At 38.9% G+C, this 18,640-nt stretch overlaps 1 protein-coding gene across 8 annotated transcripts in view; it reads left to right on the plus strand.

The window, feature by feature from the left end:
* RBMS3 (RNA binding motif single stranded interacting protein 3) overlaps positions 1-18,640 on the plus strand; it is a 700,426-nt gene that overhangs the window by 618,020 nt on the left and 63,766 nt on the right. For all 8 annotated transcript variants that reach the window (XM_062569353.1, XM_062569354.1, XM_062569352.1 and 5 more), the window contains 3 exons: positions 3,201-3,247; positions 10,675-10,771; positions 13,303-13,353. In XM_062569353.1, the coding sequence (XP_062425337.1) occupies positions 3,201-3,247; positions 10,675-10,771; positions 13,303-13,353 (195 nt within the window). The remainder of the gene's footprint in view (positions 1-3,200; positions 3,248-10,674; positions 10,772-13,302; positions 13,354-18,640) is intronic.

Genomic DNA, 18,640 nt, shown 5'->3' on the forward strand with positions numbered 1-18,640 from the left:
CTAACTGTTGCCTCTCCTGGGCTTCAGGCCAGTGTAATTTTGTAGGGAGGAATTACACAACTTGATGAGAAAGAAGTAAATAGTCCTCTGTTAGCAGCTATTTGAAATAGCAGCTGTTTTAAGGCTATTCAGCACCAGGGGATATTAGCAATATTACTGGGCAAACTGTAGGTGGTGTACCATATGCGCATATTGCTGCAAACTGTGTCATATTTGTCTAATGTGAAGATTTCACTTCCTGGCAAATGGAAGTATTTGAACAGATTCCGGTCACTGTGCAGTTGGATATTCAGTATGGGTAAGGAAATGAGAAGCTGTTAATATTTTGAACTTAACTGTCCTCTTCAATGGTCGCCATACTTCAAGTGCTGGTAATATGTAAAGAGCATGATGTTAATATATACCGAACTGAATATGTGCCATTTATCTGCCTGTATGTGCACACAGATGCCTGTATGCATGATGGCATTTGAGGGCAAGCTGAGGGTCTGTGTCATAAAAGTTTGCTCAAATATCTGTGGTGAGAAAAGTAACTGAAATTGTCATAAATATTTGCCTGTCTCATCTGGAGATGTTCACTGTTCATTGCTAGAGCTCCAGTGAAAGAGCCTCTGAAACCTGTCCCTTCTGCACCCTCAATGTCCTTTAGGTTTTATGTCAAAGAAAATGAGAGCAGTTGCTCATTTTCTCCTTTCTTACACCCCATTCTCCCCTTGCCGAAATTTTCTTCCCAGGTCACACTAACCAGAAGTGTGGGATATAGCAAGCTCTGATCCAAGCAGTTTTGAGGACTGTTAGATCTAGAAACTGCCTTATTTGGAAATCTGAGATCCCTCCTATCCCAAGGGGTTACAATTTTTTTTTCTCAGTCTTGAGTAGATGTGTGACGAGATGTTAAAATGTTGACACCTTGATTTATAGAGAATCTCTTAAGTTATTTTTAGCGTTAAAAAAAAAATGTTAGAACTAATTTTTATGTCCCTCTAGGGCTTGCACGTACTGTTTAAGTTGTCTTCACCAGCACAAGGATATAAAAAGATAGGAATAACAAACTTTGCAAGTGTTGAACAGAGAAAGAAAAATAAAAGAGTATTTTTTTCTCCAAAATGTATTGCAGGAAAAATATTTCTGATACTAAAGTTTTATTGGCTCTCTTTTGGGATGAACTGTGTACTTTTCCATTTGTAGGTAATGCAGTTTTTCCAAATAATATAAAATAATGAGGCGGTAGAGTGGAAAGACGAAATGTAAGGAAATAAGGACAATTTAAGTAGATCACCCCTTATGATTATTTAAGCTATTTTTTTAGGTCAAACTTAGCAGTGATTGAGCTTACCCTAAATTTGACACTTCAAGCTTGCAGAAGTAGTCATTTTTGTTGCTCTTCGTATAAAATTAATATATTAAAAAAAATAGCCGTGTGTTTTTAGCCAAAGTCTCCTGAACTGTTTTTTGCCTGGGAGATGCTACATATTTTATTAAAACAATGGCATTTTCAATAAGCAAAAATTTGCCCTAGCATCTGCTTAAAAGAAAAATGTGAATAATATGCAGATTTCATAATGACAAAAACATCACCATTTTGCCTGGATACAGTACTGTGAAGCCTACGCATTCACATCAGGAGTGGTTTTTGGCTTCTGGAAACTCAGGCAGCATTCTGCTGGCTTGGTGGGCAACTGCTGGGTCAGCCTTGCTTTTCCAATAGTGCTTCTGCTGTGGGCTTGCTTGTCACCAGGGCTGTCACCCTGGCTGGTCACCTGTCTGCGTGGGAGCAGGCCAAGCCTCCACGCTTTTCTGACCTGTGCGAGCAGCCATCTGGAAGGGGGCAGAGGCCGTTTTTCAAAAATACTAAGGTAGATGGGTCCAGGGGCATTACAAACTCACAACAAGAGCATGGGCTCCACTGTGCAGTTAGTGAAGCAACTGCCCTTGAAGCTAATGCTTCTCTCTCATGTCTCAATCCATATGTGATCTGTAGGAAGAGCAGAAAGAGATACTGTGCCTTAGAGTGAGTAGATGCCTTGGCCATTTCTTCAGCTGCTCCTGAAGGGCTCTGGAAGAGCTGAAGAGGGAGGAGCAACCTGCAGGGCCGGAGTCCCTCTCCTCTAGCCTCCCACTCCCATGCCAACAGAGAAGCCTTCAGATCTCTTGGCAGAGTTATAGATTGAAAATCTGTAACTAGATAGTTATAGATTTCACAGTGGAAAGAAATGAAGACAAAAAGCAAATGCTGAGTTTGTGGGAGGAGAGATTGGCAGTCCTGCGTATTAAAGCAGGCTCTTGGGAAGGTGCTGGTGCCTTGCACACAGCCGCACTGGTCGTCTTTGAGCAATTGGCATGAGCGGAGGAGTAGGCTATGGTGGGAAATTCAGTTTCCATCTCCATTCTGTTCCTGCCATTTCTGCTCCACCAGTAGATGTGTTTGCTAATGTTGGTGGTGACAGTTGTTAACTAGATGCTGTTTGACATTGCCAAATCTTTTCGCACAGGTCACCATCTGCTTGAGGGTGAACTGCAGTTGAAAGGCTCTATATAACCCATTAACAAATTCTTTTGCTGTCCAGACCTCTAAAAATTTTTAAAAGCCATGCTTAAAAGCTCAAGCAGATTTTTCTTTGGTTCCTCTTTTCTGCTTCACAGCCTAGTCTTTGTTACCTGTTTCACAGATAAGAATTAACTAAAAATACCCGTGACAGTGCAGGGAAATCACAGACAGCTGGGGTCACACAGATTGTGGTCTTTGAAGGAAATATGAGGTGACTTCCTGAGTAACTCCTCTGAATATATTTTTTAGAATATTTTCTGATTTTAGAATATTTGCAAACTACCTCTCTCACTGGGAATAATAGGATTTGGCCCTGTTGTGTTATATTTACTGCACAATCTGATGTAAATCCGTTGATCTCAGGGGGGTTATTGGTTGAAACTGGTGCAACAAAAATGCAGTTTGGTCTAGGTGGTATAGGGAGATGATGACTAACATACTGAACTGACCTATTTCTTGGGGATATCTCAGGCAAGGAAGGTAACCAAACTTTCCATGCTCTTCTGGACCATCAGAGTTTAGGAGGATTTTAGTTCTCCATCTAGATTTCTTTCAGTTTTGGTTCATATTGACTTAGAATACTTTTAATGTTGGGGTTTTTTTTGCTGCAGTAATAGTAAAAAATCTGTTTTTCTTCCCTAACTATGTGCAGGCTGGCATGGCTTTGACTTATGATCCAACAGCTGCTATACAGAATGGGTAAGGAATGCATGCTTTCTTATGCCTTTTATAAAATTACTTTGAATGCCATCTTCTGTTTTCTCTTTCTGTGGTGAAACTTATTCAGAAGCAAATTCACTCAGTCATATTTTGTCTAAAGCATGTAATGGTATATTGTTGTCATGTCTTTTAGTTTCCCTTTTGTTTTTTATGCCCTGTTGTTTGTAATACCCATTTGAATGGGAAGTTGTTTCTCCTAATAGTTTCCATCTCTATTTGGCAAATGCTAGTGGTTGTTTTTCTAATCTTTTCTCTGTCATGAAATGGAAACCAATAAAGTTTCCCTTTACCGACTTTGCTTTTGTTAAAATGATCATTGAAGATTCCAGCATATTTTGGATAATAGAGCTGTTACTTAGTCTGAGTTCTCTCTGCTGGTAGGATGGCTTCCACTGCATGAAAGCCTTAAATTAGTGCATGAGCGGATGTGATTTAGGGGTAGAATTTTGAACAACACTTTTTCATTTCTCATCTTCAGCTTGCCGACGTAAAGAATTAGAACTTTTTTCAACTTCAGCAGAGAAGTCACATCATTATATTATTTATCTGCATGATTACATTTCCAATTATTTGATGAGCTAAAAAACCAGATCTGTGAAATCTAGCTATCCTTTCAGAAAGGTTAACAATAATTTAAAGAGAAGCAAGAGGTTCAGCCCTGAACTCTTTGACAGTCACTCTCAATCAGAGAGATGTTTGATATGATTATCAAATTCCATACATACTCTCATCTGTGTTCTCCAGCTCAAGGGGAGAATGTATTGACAGAGAGGAGAATGGGTTTATTTTTTAAGTATTTGTTACGGCGCTGCTAGTTGAAGCATATCAGAAAAAAACCTAACATTCTCAGTTGCTTCAGAAAAATTAATAGTCATAGTTAGCATATTTTACTTAGTTGCCCTTTACAAGCAGTATCTTTATGTGACTTGTATTCCCATGTTGTGGAGGAAGAAGCCAAGGCAGAGCAACTCAGAAAAAAAGAGCATTTTTCTTTCAGGACTGTGACTTCAGAATCCTTCTGGTTCTTGTTCCCTGGTCAGACTGCCCAACAAGTCTTTCTTCTCTATCCCTTCTCCCATGCTATCATCATGCTTTTTGGCTGGTAACACATTACAGGCTATAAATAAAACCATCACTAGTTCATAATCCACTAGTGTTTTGACTAGGCAACTGGCTTTTATTTCAAGGGAATTCCTGTATGTCAGTTCCATAAATGTTTTGGAAATGGTAATTTGAATGATCCTTTGAGATTAATATCACTTTAGTTCAAGAATGATTTTCTGAAATTATGAAAATTACCTGAGATCCAGACATCACTTTTATAAGAGAGCACTCAGCGTTGCTCAGGTGTTTAGGTCACTCTGTTGTTTGAACATGCTGTCACTGATCATTGGGAAAAGAAATAGTATCTAGTGGCAAATTTCAGCTCTGCAGGTTTTTTAAATGTTCTTTCATTTGTAAAGCATGAAATAAACTGCAGCACTGGATATTGCTCTAAGAATGATAATTACCGCTTTGACATATCTCTTTTTTCTAAATCATCCAAGTATCTTCAATTTGATCAGGACAAAACCATCTCATTCAAAATGCTCTCATGATGAGATTTTGATTGCATGATCATGAGGAGACACTATGTGGAAAACTTTGATTTGCCCACAGAAAATCACACAACTATTGTTCTGTCCTCTGGTGGCATCTTAAAAATGCTGTCACCTTAGGATCATCAGGATTACATTATTTCTTTTTAGCTCCCCAAGCGTTCATTTAATAGTATCTGTATATCCCATAGTTATAATTTTTTACTAATTTTCATAAGCCTCTTTACTTGCAACTACAATAAAAAATTTGGCTCATGGGTTTCATTTTAGCAAAGTCTGGGAGCACCTCGATGCCTTGCCTGTAAAATGTGTAAATTGGATTTGTTGCTCAGAAATACATTAGATGTGTATCATAGCAAGTGTGTGGCCATGGTACAGGAGAGCTAAAGGTTCTTATATGCTCTGTTGTATAAGGTAAAATGGGTTAACTTAAAGCTCAGTAAAACTGAGTTAAGGAAGAAGTTGTTCTTCACAATGGAGACAATTCAGAGGTGAGCACAAAGTTGATTCTTGCGGCTCTGCTGTGTTGCTTTTGTACACATGTGGGTAAGGTGCTGCATAATACTCTGCAAAGGGGTGGAACAAGAGGCTATGGTTTGCGTGAAGTGATGTTACCCAAAGACTTGTGAAACTAAGGCTGCTTGTAGCAAGTCTCTGATTCAGTCAAGTTGAGCAGATGTTGGCACTGCATGCAGCTGACAAGGACTTGCTGTATTGTGATAAGCATGAGTCACTTGGTGCCCACCGGCATGCAGCTTAGTGAACTGAGGCTGGGGAGGGGGTATATGAAGATACCACACCCTAAGCCAAGAGGAAGTTTCAGATGAGGTGTGAGTTACTAAAAAACAAACAAAGGTTTGCATGCATATAGTAGCACCTATTAAAATTCTGTGTAGTACTGATGGATGTCTCTGATGTATTTTGACATATGTAAGCTGCTAAGAAGTCCTCATAGGATATATGGAGGCCCACTAGAGAGAAAGCTACAGGTATCGCTGGATGACATGTAAAATTCCAAGCTCCTCAGTAGGCTTGTATTATATTGGGTTTTGGTTTGGGACATAACCAAACCTCAGGGAATCTGGAGTCTTTTATGTTCTTCAGATGAAAAGGCAGGAGTTCTCATTGCTCACAGTGTAGTACTATTGCTTTTTTATGGTATAACTGCATATTTTCTTCGAAAATCTATGGCAAGAATAAAACAAAAAGAGAGTGAGAGAGGCTTTCACTAAATATAGCTAAGTCTTTTTCTCCACAAAGGAATAGATAATTTTCCTCTAAGTTTATTAAGTCGTAAGGCTTGATTCTCCATTTCATTATATTGTTTTTATGCCCATGTAACTCTGTTTAAGCATCCAACAGAGTTCCATCAGTGTAAAACTGGTATAACGAAGCAGAGAATCAGGCCCACAGTGTACCATAGCACTGCAGCGTGAGTTATGGAAGAAGTGGTAACAGCAAACTTCAGTAAAAAAGGTCTTTTCCCATGCCAATCTCTCTGTGCCTTTTTGTTTTATAATCAGGCTTTCCTGAATTGCATTTATAAAGGCACTCAGGTTTTATTTTGGGGAGTAGTGTACCTGTTGTAATGTGCTATTGATTTTTCAATTTGTGGTATTAATATTATTTTAGTGGTTTAATGCACTCACACATGGAACAAAATAGACCTCTTTTGTACTTGCACTGTAAAGATGCTCATTTAAAATGTTGCTGAGGCTTGAGTCCTCTTGGCCATTTGACAAAAATTGCAATGTACTGTATCAGTTTAATATCTGATATCTAGGGGACTATACTGTGCATTTGCAGGCCAATGGACTCAATATTCAGATAGGTCTTTTTCATCTCAAACATCTGACTCTGTGGCTTATTGCAATGGAAAATTGCTGCTCTGATAACGCGTGGTAATACTCCTACATTATGTGAGCCCCAGGATACTATTTATGAATCTAACTTTTCAGTACTGCCTGCAGGCATAAGGCATGAGGAAATGGTGTTTATTGCTGTGCAAATAGGGGTCTTGCTCTTGTGCAGACTCTGTGTGGAAGTTTGCACATTCCCCCATAGGATGGGAACCATATGGATTTTTCTTTCTTTCTTCTTTTTTTTTTTTTTTTTTTTTTTTTGGCAGGCAAATAGCGACCAGACGCTACAGATAATGCAGTCCCCAAGTGTGGAGGGAGGGTTGATGTACGAGGAGGGGAGTATGTGCTTCGTCTGTTAAGCAACAGAAACTGTTCTTACGGCATTGGCTGCGCATGCTTAATGATGTGCTGTGAATGTGGTTCTTTTAAGGTGTCTTAAGAATATTTTCTTTTAAGCCCTTTATAAACTATGAACATCCAGGAACATCTTTTTCCCTCCTCATGATCAGTGTTTTCCCGGGCTTATGAAATCCACATACACCCAAAAGGTCCCTTTCTGATGCAAGGGCAGCGTCCATTTTGCCTCTTCCCTGTCATCTTTATTTCTACACTTTTGCTTCTAGCAATGCAATTGCGGTGGAGGGACAAGGACATTGGCTTGCACCTGCAAAAAGCTTTGCACAGGCTACAACATATGGCTGCAAACTGCATTTGTGGAAAATGTGGCTGAGCCTTTTGGAGGGCTCTCCCCAGAGCTCACAGGTCAACTACCAGAAAACCTGCAACTCTCAAAGAACAGTACAAGATACTGCCATTTTAATGCCCAGAGATTTGCGCATCTAATAGAAAAATAAGTCTAAAATGAGTTAAAGCTAGCATAACTCATATCTTTTTCTATTTCTCTTTCCAATGTCCATATTATACTGACTGAGAATCCTGTATTCCCTTGGACTTGCTTGCAGCATGTATCTTTTGCCTCATGTCACCTTTCCCTGCGGCTAAAGGATTGCTGATTTAATCCAAAGGCCAGAAAGCATAAAACAGGCTAAGGCAAGGTCAGCAGCCACGGAGGTCTCGTCGAGGCTGTGTAGTGTTTACTACACTTTCATTTTTGCTCCTCATATCTCTTTTTGAGGTGCCCACCATGTCACTTACACCAGTGTAGATTAATTGCATATGTGGATATTAGCCTAATTGTATGTAAAGGGAATTTGGATAAGATGTCTCTGAGACTTGTGGACAAGAGCGTTTCAAGTCCTCATAGTGAGCATGACCCACCAGGCCATGCTTGCCTGCAGCGCGGTAGCAGCTTGAGCTTCCCCCTCCTCAAGAGGCTCCATGTGAGCCCAGGTGTCCCAGGCAGCAACACCTGCCCTGTCCTCAGCATACTACTAGCCTTCAAGCTTGGTGGAGAGGGCTTCAGAATATACTTGTTTAGTTTTTGCACTATTGAATTCCTCTAGGCAATTTCCAGGTCCTTTTCTTTCAGTACCTTAGAGCATGAGTGGCACTGTAGCAGAACGAGAAGCTTCATCTCCGAGCGTAAGGGATTTCTGATTATAAAATGTTTGACCTGTACCCTCTCACAGTGACTCACATTGTTAAAACTGATTTATGACTATTAAAATTGAAATATATGAACTGGATGTTCTCACATTTCCTTCCTTTCTCTTCTTTGGCTCTCTGGTTGCATGTATTTTCACAGTATCGCTGAGTGTCCTGATAATGTTTTATGTGATGCATATTTGAGAGCATTGCAAACTGTGACAGATAAATGGTATTGGCAGGGGTGTTGGAAGGGCTGTATTTTTCACATTACCAGAGTGTACATTCTACAAGCTTATGTACTATTCAGATAACTGCACCTCTAAGCTGAAAATGAAATGGTTAGCTGTCTGTCAAGTTCCTGGCTTAGCACACGTTTTCTGTAAATTTGGTAGTATTTGCCTGGATTTATTGGAGAGTTTATTCCAAAAGATCAGCATTACTTTCAAATGGAAAGTTGTTTCTCTGCTAAACTCTCCACTGTCAGAGTGGTTCGTATCTGCTGAGTGGCAGCATTTCACCTTCCTCGAGACTGAGGCGTCAGTGGCAGCCTGACAGGTAGAATTAGAAGTGAAGGAACAAAAATGTGTTGTTTTCTCTCAGGAGTTCTGTTTTTGTCATGTCCTTTGGTTCAAGAGGTTTAGGTGTAATTTCTATTATGCATTCTACCTGTAGAGCAAATTCTGTCTGTCAGTTGGCCAATGACTGTTTTCATTTACAGCTTAACCTTCATCTGGGAACAGACCTTTGTAATAGGACTGTATCATTAAGGTGCATCAAGCTAATGCCAGACAAACCCAACTAGTACAAAACAAAATCCCCCCCCCCCCCCCCCCCGAGGTAACTGGTGTGAAAATAATGGGGTATATTTGATACAAACAGTGGGATAGAAATACCGCTAACCTCTTGTAATAGGATGCATAGAAATTTGGACAAAGACATAGCTTTAAAATAGTCTCTGTGTGAGCATTGTGAGGGCAGATAAATGTTCCTAAAATAGCAATATATTTCTATTAAGCAAAAAATCACTCAGACACCACCTGCTGCTTTTGGCATCTTAAAATCTTATTTGGAATAGGGAGAACAAATGATTGCTTCTCTGTCTCCCTCTCCCCTTCTAACTTTGAATGTTTCCACTCAACCTTCAAAGACGGCAGCCTGTTTTTCCAAGCCTGTTGGTTGGATGAACTCGGTGATTATTTGAGCCTGCGTCCAGAATGAATACATCCAGTCTGAACTAGACTGATTAGCACTAAATCGGGGATGCTAGGGCGATCAGGAAATAGAGCACTTGTTTAAACACCAGTAATGATTTTTTTGTTGCATGACTCTCTTGGAAAGCTACTGTTGATTGCCTCATATGGGGAGAGGGGAAAAAAAAAAGAAAAAGAGGCAGGGAAGTGCAGTCCACTTTGCTGTTACACAGAGAGCGTATGTGCAAAATCTGTTGCTTGTAAGACTGGTGCATGCTTTTTGGGGACAATCTGCATGAAGTTTAAATGGCACAAGAGACCATTGCACAGGAGTATGTTTCTCTCATTTTTGAGAAGTCAAAAATATTAGCATTTTGGTAGCTGTAAGCCTACAAAGGTTCTTTTTTAAAGCAGATTATTTCTTTATTGACTTACGGTTAAAACTGAAGAAGGGGCAAATACAAAATAATTTTCAAGCACACACGTTAACTACTTACACAATGCACAAGTAATGATATTTTCCAAATTATAATTTTATAAATAATCATTAACCCACAGGGAAAGAGAACAAATACAGAATTTATAACCATCAAGCAAGAAATAGCACAACTTTAGTTCATAACATGCAACAGTGGAAATAAAAACAACTAAATTTGAGAATTTCAATGCTACCTGGGGCATTTAGACTTAAAATTCTTGATAAATTTCTCTGAAAGTTAGATGTCTAGCACTCCGATGGGATGAATGTGAAATCATCCAGTTTCTATAGCCATCCCTTAATAAAATAATTCAGGCAGATATATGCATGAAACACTAAACTGTTAAGAAATGAAAAGAAAACATTACTATATGTATAAATGAATCAGCATCATTGTCTTTGATATCATGAAAGAAGTTTCCCATCACTGGATAGCACTCTGGAAAATCAACTGTCTTTGCATTTCAAATAATTACTTCTTATGTTTTGAAGTTCTATATTTGTGCTAGTTGAAGTGAAAAAGATATGCTTGTGTAAATATTCCTCCTCTTTTCCATTTTCAAGATTTACTTGGTGAAGCCATCACATCTTTTTTATTGTGGTTTTGGAAATAGATGGACATAATTACCTAGGTAGATTCCTTTCGTCTTTGCCTGGGGGCAGTGAATTAGTCAATCAGAGCCTAGCAGTCAAAAAGTTCAAAAATCTTCCTTTTGTTCCTTGTTCACAGATTTTATTCCTCACCGTACAGTATTGCAACAAACCGCATGATTCCACAGACATCAATCACACCATTCATTGCTGCTTCCCCTGTCTCTACATATCAGGTACGTCAGATTTGCACTTGTCTGCTGTTTCCCATTTAATTATGTTTTGGATATGGATGAAGGCAAAGTGTATGCCATAGAAAATTGTGTGAGTGCTTGCACTCTTGAATCACACTTTAAAAGGCTTTTTAGTAATATTCAGGTATCATTTGGTGTAGGGTTTCGATATTTCCTGCATTCTTTACACTAAGCAATAAAATCCATCTTTTTTTATTTCAATCAGTAAATAGCATTTTCCTTCATTTCCATTTGACAGCAGTAGAACCTTGTCATTCTTAATGAAACGTTGTCATTTTAGCTTCCTTTTATTGGCAAAAAGTTTTATAAAATGCCTGTTTTTATAATTTATGTTGACTGCATTGTGTTTTGACCTTTTCACCTCAGCTGTATTTGTTCTAGTAGCAGCATCCTGTAACAACATTCTTTTTTATCCAATAATCCTTAATAAAACAAGATACTTCGGGATAATTGTCCCCAGGTCCTTCTTCAGTCTTCCATACATTTTATCTTCCCAAGCTTCTCTTTTGAGCATATCACTCATAGGTCTCCACTGGGAAATTACTGTGCAGCTCTGCCTTGCTGATGTGGAAGTCAGAACTTGGTTGTATAGTTTTATTATTAGTCATTCTCTGGGAACATATGACTTTCATTGCGAAGCTGGTCATTGCTGATATCTTTTCCCATTTCAGTTATTTCTGTCCTGGAGCATCACTGCTCTTCCAGGCCTGAGTCCTACATGAGAAAAGTCAACCAAAGTTGCCAAGCTTCATGATGGAGTGTTTTTCATGTTAAGAATGGCTTGGGGTTTTTTGTTTGTTTGTTTGTCTTTTGAGATGGTATGCTGTTATCTACAGGTAATGGTAGGAGACTGCACCCAAAATCATTTTACTTACTGAATTTTAAATATGGACTTCAAAGATGAATGATTCTCAGCATTTTCTTTAACTTTTGTGTTCTTTAATCTTAGAAGGCTACATAACATTTCTTAAGCAAAAGTTGTTGGGATGAGATGTTCAATAAATTTCAGTAAAAGGCAACATAAATTCTGAAATTTCAGAAGACCTGATAGTGTCAGAAATGCAGCTCACCTACACTTTCTCGTAGCAAAGCTGGCTTAAGAGGCTACTCCCTCTCATATGCAGCCACTTATTCCCCTCCCTGCTCTACAGTTCACAATTGCCCCCCTCTTCATCAGTTCATGGTTTGGTATGTCTGCAGTATAAACCGTTGGTTATCCTCCCTTTTTTTTCAACCCAGATCATTTTCCAAATGTAGTTTACAGTTGAAGCCCAAAGACATTTTCTTTGGCACAATTGAGGAACTGCCAGGAGCAAGGAACAGCAGCAAGCAGTACCAGCTCTATATTTTTTAATATTTTTTTTTTCTAGTGGAGATTCACAGTAGAAAAATTTGTGGTAGATGTGTGGGTGCATCTACTACACACTGTGTGTAGTAGCTGATTTTGGTTTTAAAGTTACTGCACTGAACTTATTTTTCAACAAAAAATCTACTTCATTTAATTTCATCATAGAAAGAAGTGTTGAAGCACACTGTAATTACACAATTAATTCTCAAAACTTGCTTCATGAATGAAATTACAGGGCACCTGAAGAGTTGGGGCGGTGTAACCTACTGTATGTGTGCCTTTTCATGCTCAGTCTGAGATGCCATATGGCCATCTCTGTGAGCTGGTGACCAGCCACTGAAATCTCTGCTGATGGCTGCAGCAGAGGGGTATTTTTGTGTCCTTCCTGTGTGCAGTGGTGCTTAGATTGGTGCAAAAGGAATCTAAGACACCCAGTTCCTGGGGTTGGGTCTGATCTATGCCCTCCAGGTGCTAACATGTGGGCCATCCACGCTTAGCACAAGAGGGAACAGAGACTCAGGCATGCCACCATAAACACACAAGATACCTGGCATGTGTTTAAGTGTTAGAAAATACATATATGTCCATGAAATCTTTTGGATTACCTAGTAAGACAGAACAACAAAGAAATGTTTAGGGAGGTGTTTGGAGTTCTGGTGGAAATGGACCCCACTATAGCAAGGTAAGAGCTGCGCTGGGGAGGGGCAGAGACCTCTTAAGCCAGCTTTGAGATGGTAGCGTTCAAAAGCTTTGAACTAGATCTGCAGCTCTTATTGAATGGAATAAATTGTTCTGGGATCTCTGAAAATATCATAACTTTGAAAGTACATACAGATACTTTTGAAAAAAAACCTTGAACATTTTATGTCTGGTACACTGTCATTTGGGTGATGTGGTCATGAGTACATTAATGGATGAAAGCAAACAAAATACAAATGAAGAAGTAGGACAACATGGAATATTGAAGGCTACTGTATGAGACAGAACAATGCAGGTCTTAGAGGTGGTGAAATCTCACAGACTTTGGAGTTTAGTGGAAAATTTATCAAAAGAAATCTTTTACCAAAATTAGCTCCATAGTTGTTAAAAAAAGAATAATTTTGCATAAATCGTTAGAGTTGTGTTTTTTACTTTCCTGTGCTAATTAAAAGTTTTTGATATGCAGGTCCAGAGTACTTCATGGATGCCTCATCCGCCATATGTTATGCAACCAACAGTAAGTGGATACTTGTTCACATCCAGCTAGAAGTGCCTACAGTGTAGCCTAGCTCTGTTTGTCAGCCACATACAAAATCCTATGGCATGTAAAAGCAATCAGCTGCTCCTTTTGACAAGAACCCTCTGCTGTAAAGATTCTGCTTCTTTACAGAATACTATTTGATTTAGTGAAAAGGGGAGAATGGGTGATATGTTATCTAATTGCATTGATTATAAGAGAATAACAAGCTCTAAAGTGTAGCTTCTGAAGCTTTGCTTCGGGGACTGCAAGATAACTGCATTCCTGCATACTTTGAGTTGCCAGGATCAACACATGTTATCCCTCCCTTGTATGCTTATCCATCAAAAAAGTCCTTTGTAGTTGTATGTACTTTAAAGGATCCTCAATGCCATATTAATGTATTTCAAGTACTGAAAAGGGTAACGCATAGCTGTCTTACAGATTCTCTGCCAAATCTGCTTTAGGATTTGGCCCATCAGCTCTTTTCTTCTGAGTAAAGTTTCTTCATCCTTCATCAGTTTATAACTACTACTTAAAGCTGCATTACACTTTTAGTATCATTCTTTAGAAGTGGTGGAGGTGAATTTTTGTTTACCTCACAGAAGAGTTTTGACACACTTTGCCTAAATATTAGCAATACACCAGAAGGAAGCAACAGATTGAATCCCACTATGCACAGATTGCTTTAGGTGTATAGTTTTGTTTCCTAGATTTGATCAGTTTCTCAGATATGGATCTGCTTAAGTTTGTTGTTAATTGAAATCTAAATGTGTTTTCCACATAAGCATAGATGCCCTAATTTATATGAGGAGGGTAAAATTAAAATGAAGATGTATGGTTTGGGATTGTCCGTTATTCACATTTGCATTCAAATATTTTGATTTCATGGTAGAGTAACTTCTACTAGCATTTTTTTAGTGAGAGAGAGCAATGTGGGCTTAATTACCCTACATGTCTTAGTAGCACAGGACTCTAATGCCAATTTGAAGCCTGCTTCCACATCCTTCAACTCTTTGGAGGCAAGTTCCTTGGTTTTCTCTAACTTGGCAATGATTGTATTGTGTGACTGAATGTCTCCTGTAAGTCCGATTCCAACTAATGTGGAAGGAAGAATTCCCTGCAAAAGAATTTCAAGAGAAAGTGAATTTGGGAAGGATCAGAATGGCAATTTCCCCACTTGGAAGGCTCTTTATCTAACGATAGGAACTGGAAAGAGCCTCCTAATCTGGTTGCCAGAGCAGCAAGGAATCGGGCCTTCAGCCTCACTGCCTCACCCTCCAGCTTGCAGAGCTGGATGCGTAGCGCGGGGCTTGAGAAGAAGTAAGAGCAGATGGGGAAGGCTTCAGCTCTCCAGTGCTCAGGCAGGCGGCAGAGTATCAACCCTTAGCAGCCCTACTTGAAACACTTTGATTGCAGAGCAAGCAAAATTGTTTGAGTGCCTTTCACATTGTCAACCTAGAAGCCATCACATAGTTCTCCAAACTGAAAACCAGATTTTTTTCCGCAAAACTGAAATTATTCCAAAGATAATATGGTGTGACAAAAAGCATTTTCTGCCAAGAATTATTCTTGGAGACGATCCCCAACTAACTCTAATGATAATACACACAAACGTATTTGTGGAGAAGTTAGGATTGCTGCATATGCCACATATTAGGCAAAATGTTGCACAAGACAAGGAACAAAAAGTTTAACCACATAATATGTTGTACCTTATTCTCTGCCCCAGCAAAAACATACCCCTTGATTGAAACTGTTGTTTACCATAAATCAGTACATTTCAGTTCTGTTGTATCAGGTTTTCCCCTGTTCAGAAAAGCATTTTTCTCCGCCACTAGTAGCTGTGAGTATTTCGGTGTAGTAATTGGATGTATTAGGAGAAAATAGTTTGGTAAAAGGCTGTGAAGAGAAAAATAATTCTTAAAGTGAATGGCATCCTCAATATGCTGAGTTCAATTTGTGTTCATTGCCTGCCAGAGAATTGTATCAAAGAAAGTATATGTGCTTGTATGTGGAAATGGGAGAGTGGGTAAATGGTTTAACACTTCAGTTCAGTGTCACTGCATTGTGGGTTACCTCCGTATGTTGTCTGTAGCAATTCTAGTCTCTTCCCTGAAAAGTATTTCCACTGTGTTTCTCCAAAATATGTTTTTTTTTTAATAAATGGACATAAGGCAGCTTGCACTGAAGAAGTGCAATAGGAAAAAAAAAAAAAAAAAAAAAGAACTGCCAATCTCCAGATTTCATCCAGAGCCCAATTCTTTATTAGAAATGTCTAAAAGGTAGTCAGAGATTCATTACCCAGAAGACTCAAGAGGTGTCAGAATTAAAGGCCTGCTTTGAAAGAAAATAAAGGCTCTGCATCCATTGTAAGATTGCGTTAGATTCATGCCTAACTATAGACTCTATTCTAGGCACCTGTATAACTCAACAAAGATAAAAAAGAAGAAAAAGAAAAGATGATGACAAATTTGGCAGAATTTAAGAAGTTAAGATGGGAGTTTTGGTAGCCCAGGAGAACTGGGAGCATCCTAACCCACTTAGCTATTTATTTCTTCTTGTAACTTGGTTTGCTGTGCTATTATCTAGATTGTCACCACTTTACTTCACAGTGTGTTATGAGATGATTGATTGTGGTGCGTGATGTTCCCCTGGAAGCCAGTGCTGATAAATATTGCATTCCCCTTGCCACAAGAAGGAGAACATTTTGTTAAGGCCATGTTATTCTTTGTGAATAAAGATGAACTCTCTTAAAGCAAGCATAGTTTGAATTGTTTAAAATGCTGATGCTTCATTCATTGTTTTGATTATAAGAATTGGCTAAATTATGTTATTGAATGATTAGCTTTTCCTTTCAGAGGAAAGGTCCTACTTGATATATATGAGTAATTTAGCACCCTGTGGCATCCCTCACAAGAGAGGGAAGTGGGGACCATGCTGAGGAAGAGGCAAAGGTGCATTTGTTGGCTGCTGCGCATGGACAAGGCGATTTTCGCCCAGCTATGTGCACTGACTGGCAGGAGGGAAGAAGAGCTGCACTGCACAGCGTAACCACCTGCACCTCCCCGAGTACCACCGAATGTCTTGTGGCTAGCATGTGGCCTCCTCCCTCGGTTACTCAGCAAAGCCTGATCCATCCTCATTCTGTAATCTCATGAGTGATGAGATTTGTGAGCCAAAGATTAAAGTCAGATAGAGCAGCTGAGGACTCTGCAGGTCAGTCAGAATTTTCTCATGATTTCCTCCATAACTTTTAACTTTGAGATAATAGGTTGATGCTAATGAGCAGCTGCAAATGCAAATTTGATTTTTTTTTATTAGTTGTTTTTGTTAGCTTTATTCTAAGAGCCATGGAAAATTATTATCAAATAGGTTGAGGTAGCATTGTTGTTTCAGAATAAATAGTATTGAAAATGTTCTTCCGCTGGCTCAGAAGGGTCACATGTGAAAAACACCCACATCTTTGTGCTTGCGCAATCTTCAGGGTTTTGGAAAACAGTATTCCTGAGTCATGTGGACATGATGAAAAAATTACCTTTAGGCTCTTGTATGACTCAGACACTTTTGAAAATGTGCCATTTGTAAATGAAGCCTTCACAACTTAATAGTTGTACTGATTTCCCTATGTCCAAGTGAGAATGTCTCAAATATGCCAATTTTGTTGCTTTTCCATGTGCCCTGTTTACTTTTATGATTTGGAAGTGAAAGACAAGGTCCAGAAGATTTGTGACAGTGTATGGTTGGACTCATGTAGGACAGCATTTAATGCACTAATCGAAGTCAGGGCTCTGTTTAGTAACTGTAGGTTTCAAAGTACAGTGCTCACCCATCCCTATTTGGAACAAGTTTTGTGTTTCATTAATGCCTTAGGATAAGAGTGGATGGATAGAGGTGACAGAATCAAAGCATAAATGGAAAAAGAGTTTTTCTGTGCATTTGGATTATTTGCCATATTAGTGTGTTTTTCCTGCAGTCTCTGAAGGCCCTCTGATGGTTCAGGAAAACTTTGTTGTTTAAAGTCAATTCATATATAGATAATATTCATTTTTATTAATAATGACATTTGTGCAAAACTTTCTTGATTCAAGTCTTTATTACAAATAGAGCACGTATTCTTCCTGTTTAAGAGCAAATTGTTTTGGTGAACCAACAAAAATATTCTACCCAAATACTACTTGTGCACACAACTAACTTTACACTTGCATCTCATATTTACATATAAAACTCTGTGATCGTAGTAATCATTGTGTTTGCATAAATAGGTTTCCTTGTCAGTCTTGAATACTTTCTGCATAATAGGGACAGAAGGAATATGCCAGTGGCAGCATGAAGGGTGCAAGTAGAGCAGCATATAGAAAACCCTGCTATTGATAATGATTAAGTGAATTTCGGAGGACTTCTCTTCTGGACATTTCTCAAGCCCTTGCATGCCTCCTTTTGGAAAGGTCAATATCTTAACAAATGCCCTTATTATTTTTTTTCTATCTTCCTTCCTCTAGCCTATGGCTGAATGTAATCTTTCTTTCTTTAAAAGCAGCAACAAAAATGTTTCTTACTTCATGAGCAATGTAAAACCCCTAACTTGGTGAGAAGCTAGGCTGAATAAAGACTGCAGAATCTTGCCTTTTGATTGTTGCGTATGAATGTAGCATAAAAAGTACAAACTGTCCAACTGAAATATATCAGTTTTCATTTTCTCACTAGCGACTCTGTTGTTTTGGATAATACCCAAAATACCACAGCAGTTTCAGTGTTTTGATTCCTACGCTCTTGAACAAAGAAGTTCCTTGTGCTCCCTTCAGTGTCTCCCAAGACTGCTTTCTTTCCTCACATTTGTTGCTCTACCTTTTTAGCAAATAGAGTCCATCTTGCGTTTCTGTGTATGAATGTAAGGGAACTATGTCCTCTGTAGACAGTATCCAAGATGAAATGTGAGAGTTCAGCTAGATGGTATGAAAAGTAAACAGGAAATAATCCTTAGAAATTGGAATCTCCAGCTATTCTTTTAACTTTTAGCTGTGTATTTTTAAGCGATCCTTTGAATGTGAACTTACTTGAACTTATAACACTAAAGAGCTTAGAGGTTGAAATAACTAACCAAATACCCATGCCAAAGTTCTGCTGAACAATTTTGATTCCAGTGCTTCCCGAGGCAGAAAATCAAGGACTGCCAATTCTATAACTCTGATAATCAGATAGTAATTGGCAATGTTCCTGGGGGACAGGCAGGCTAGCACGAGGTCAGTCCTGCCTGCCTCTCACCCAGCAGTGTCCATATATAGAA

The sequence above is a fragment of the Rhea pennata genome, chromosome 2, assembly GCF_028389875.1.
Source record: "Rhea pennata isolate bPtePen1 chromosome 2, bPtePen1.pri, whole genome shotgun sequence".
NCBI classification, from domain to species: Eukaryota; Metazoa; Chordata; class Aves; order Rheiformes; family Rheidae; genus Rhea; species Rhea pennata.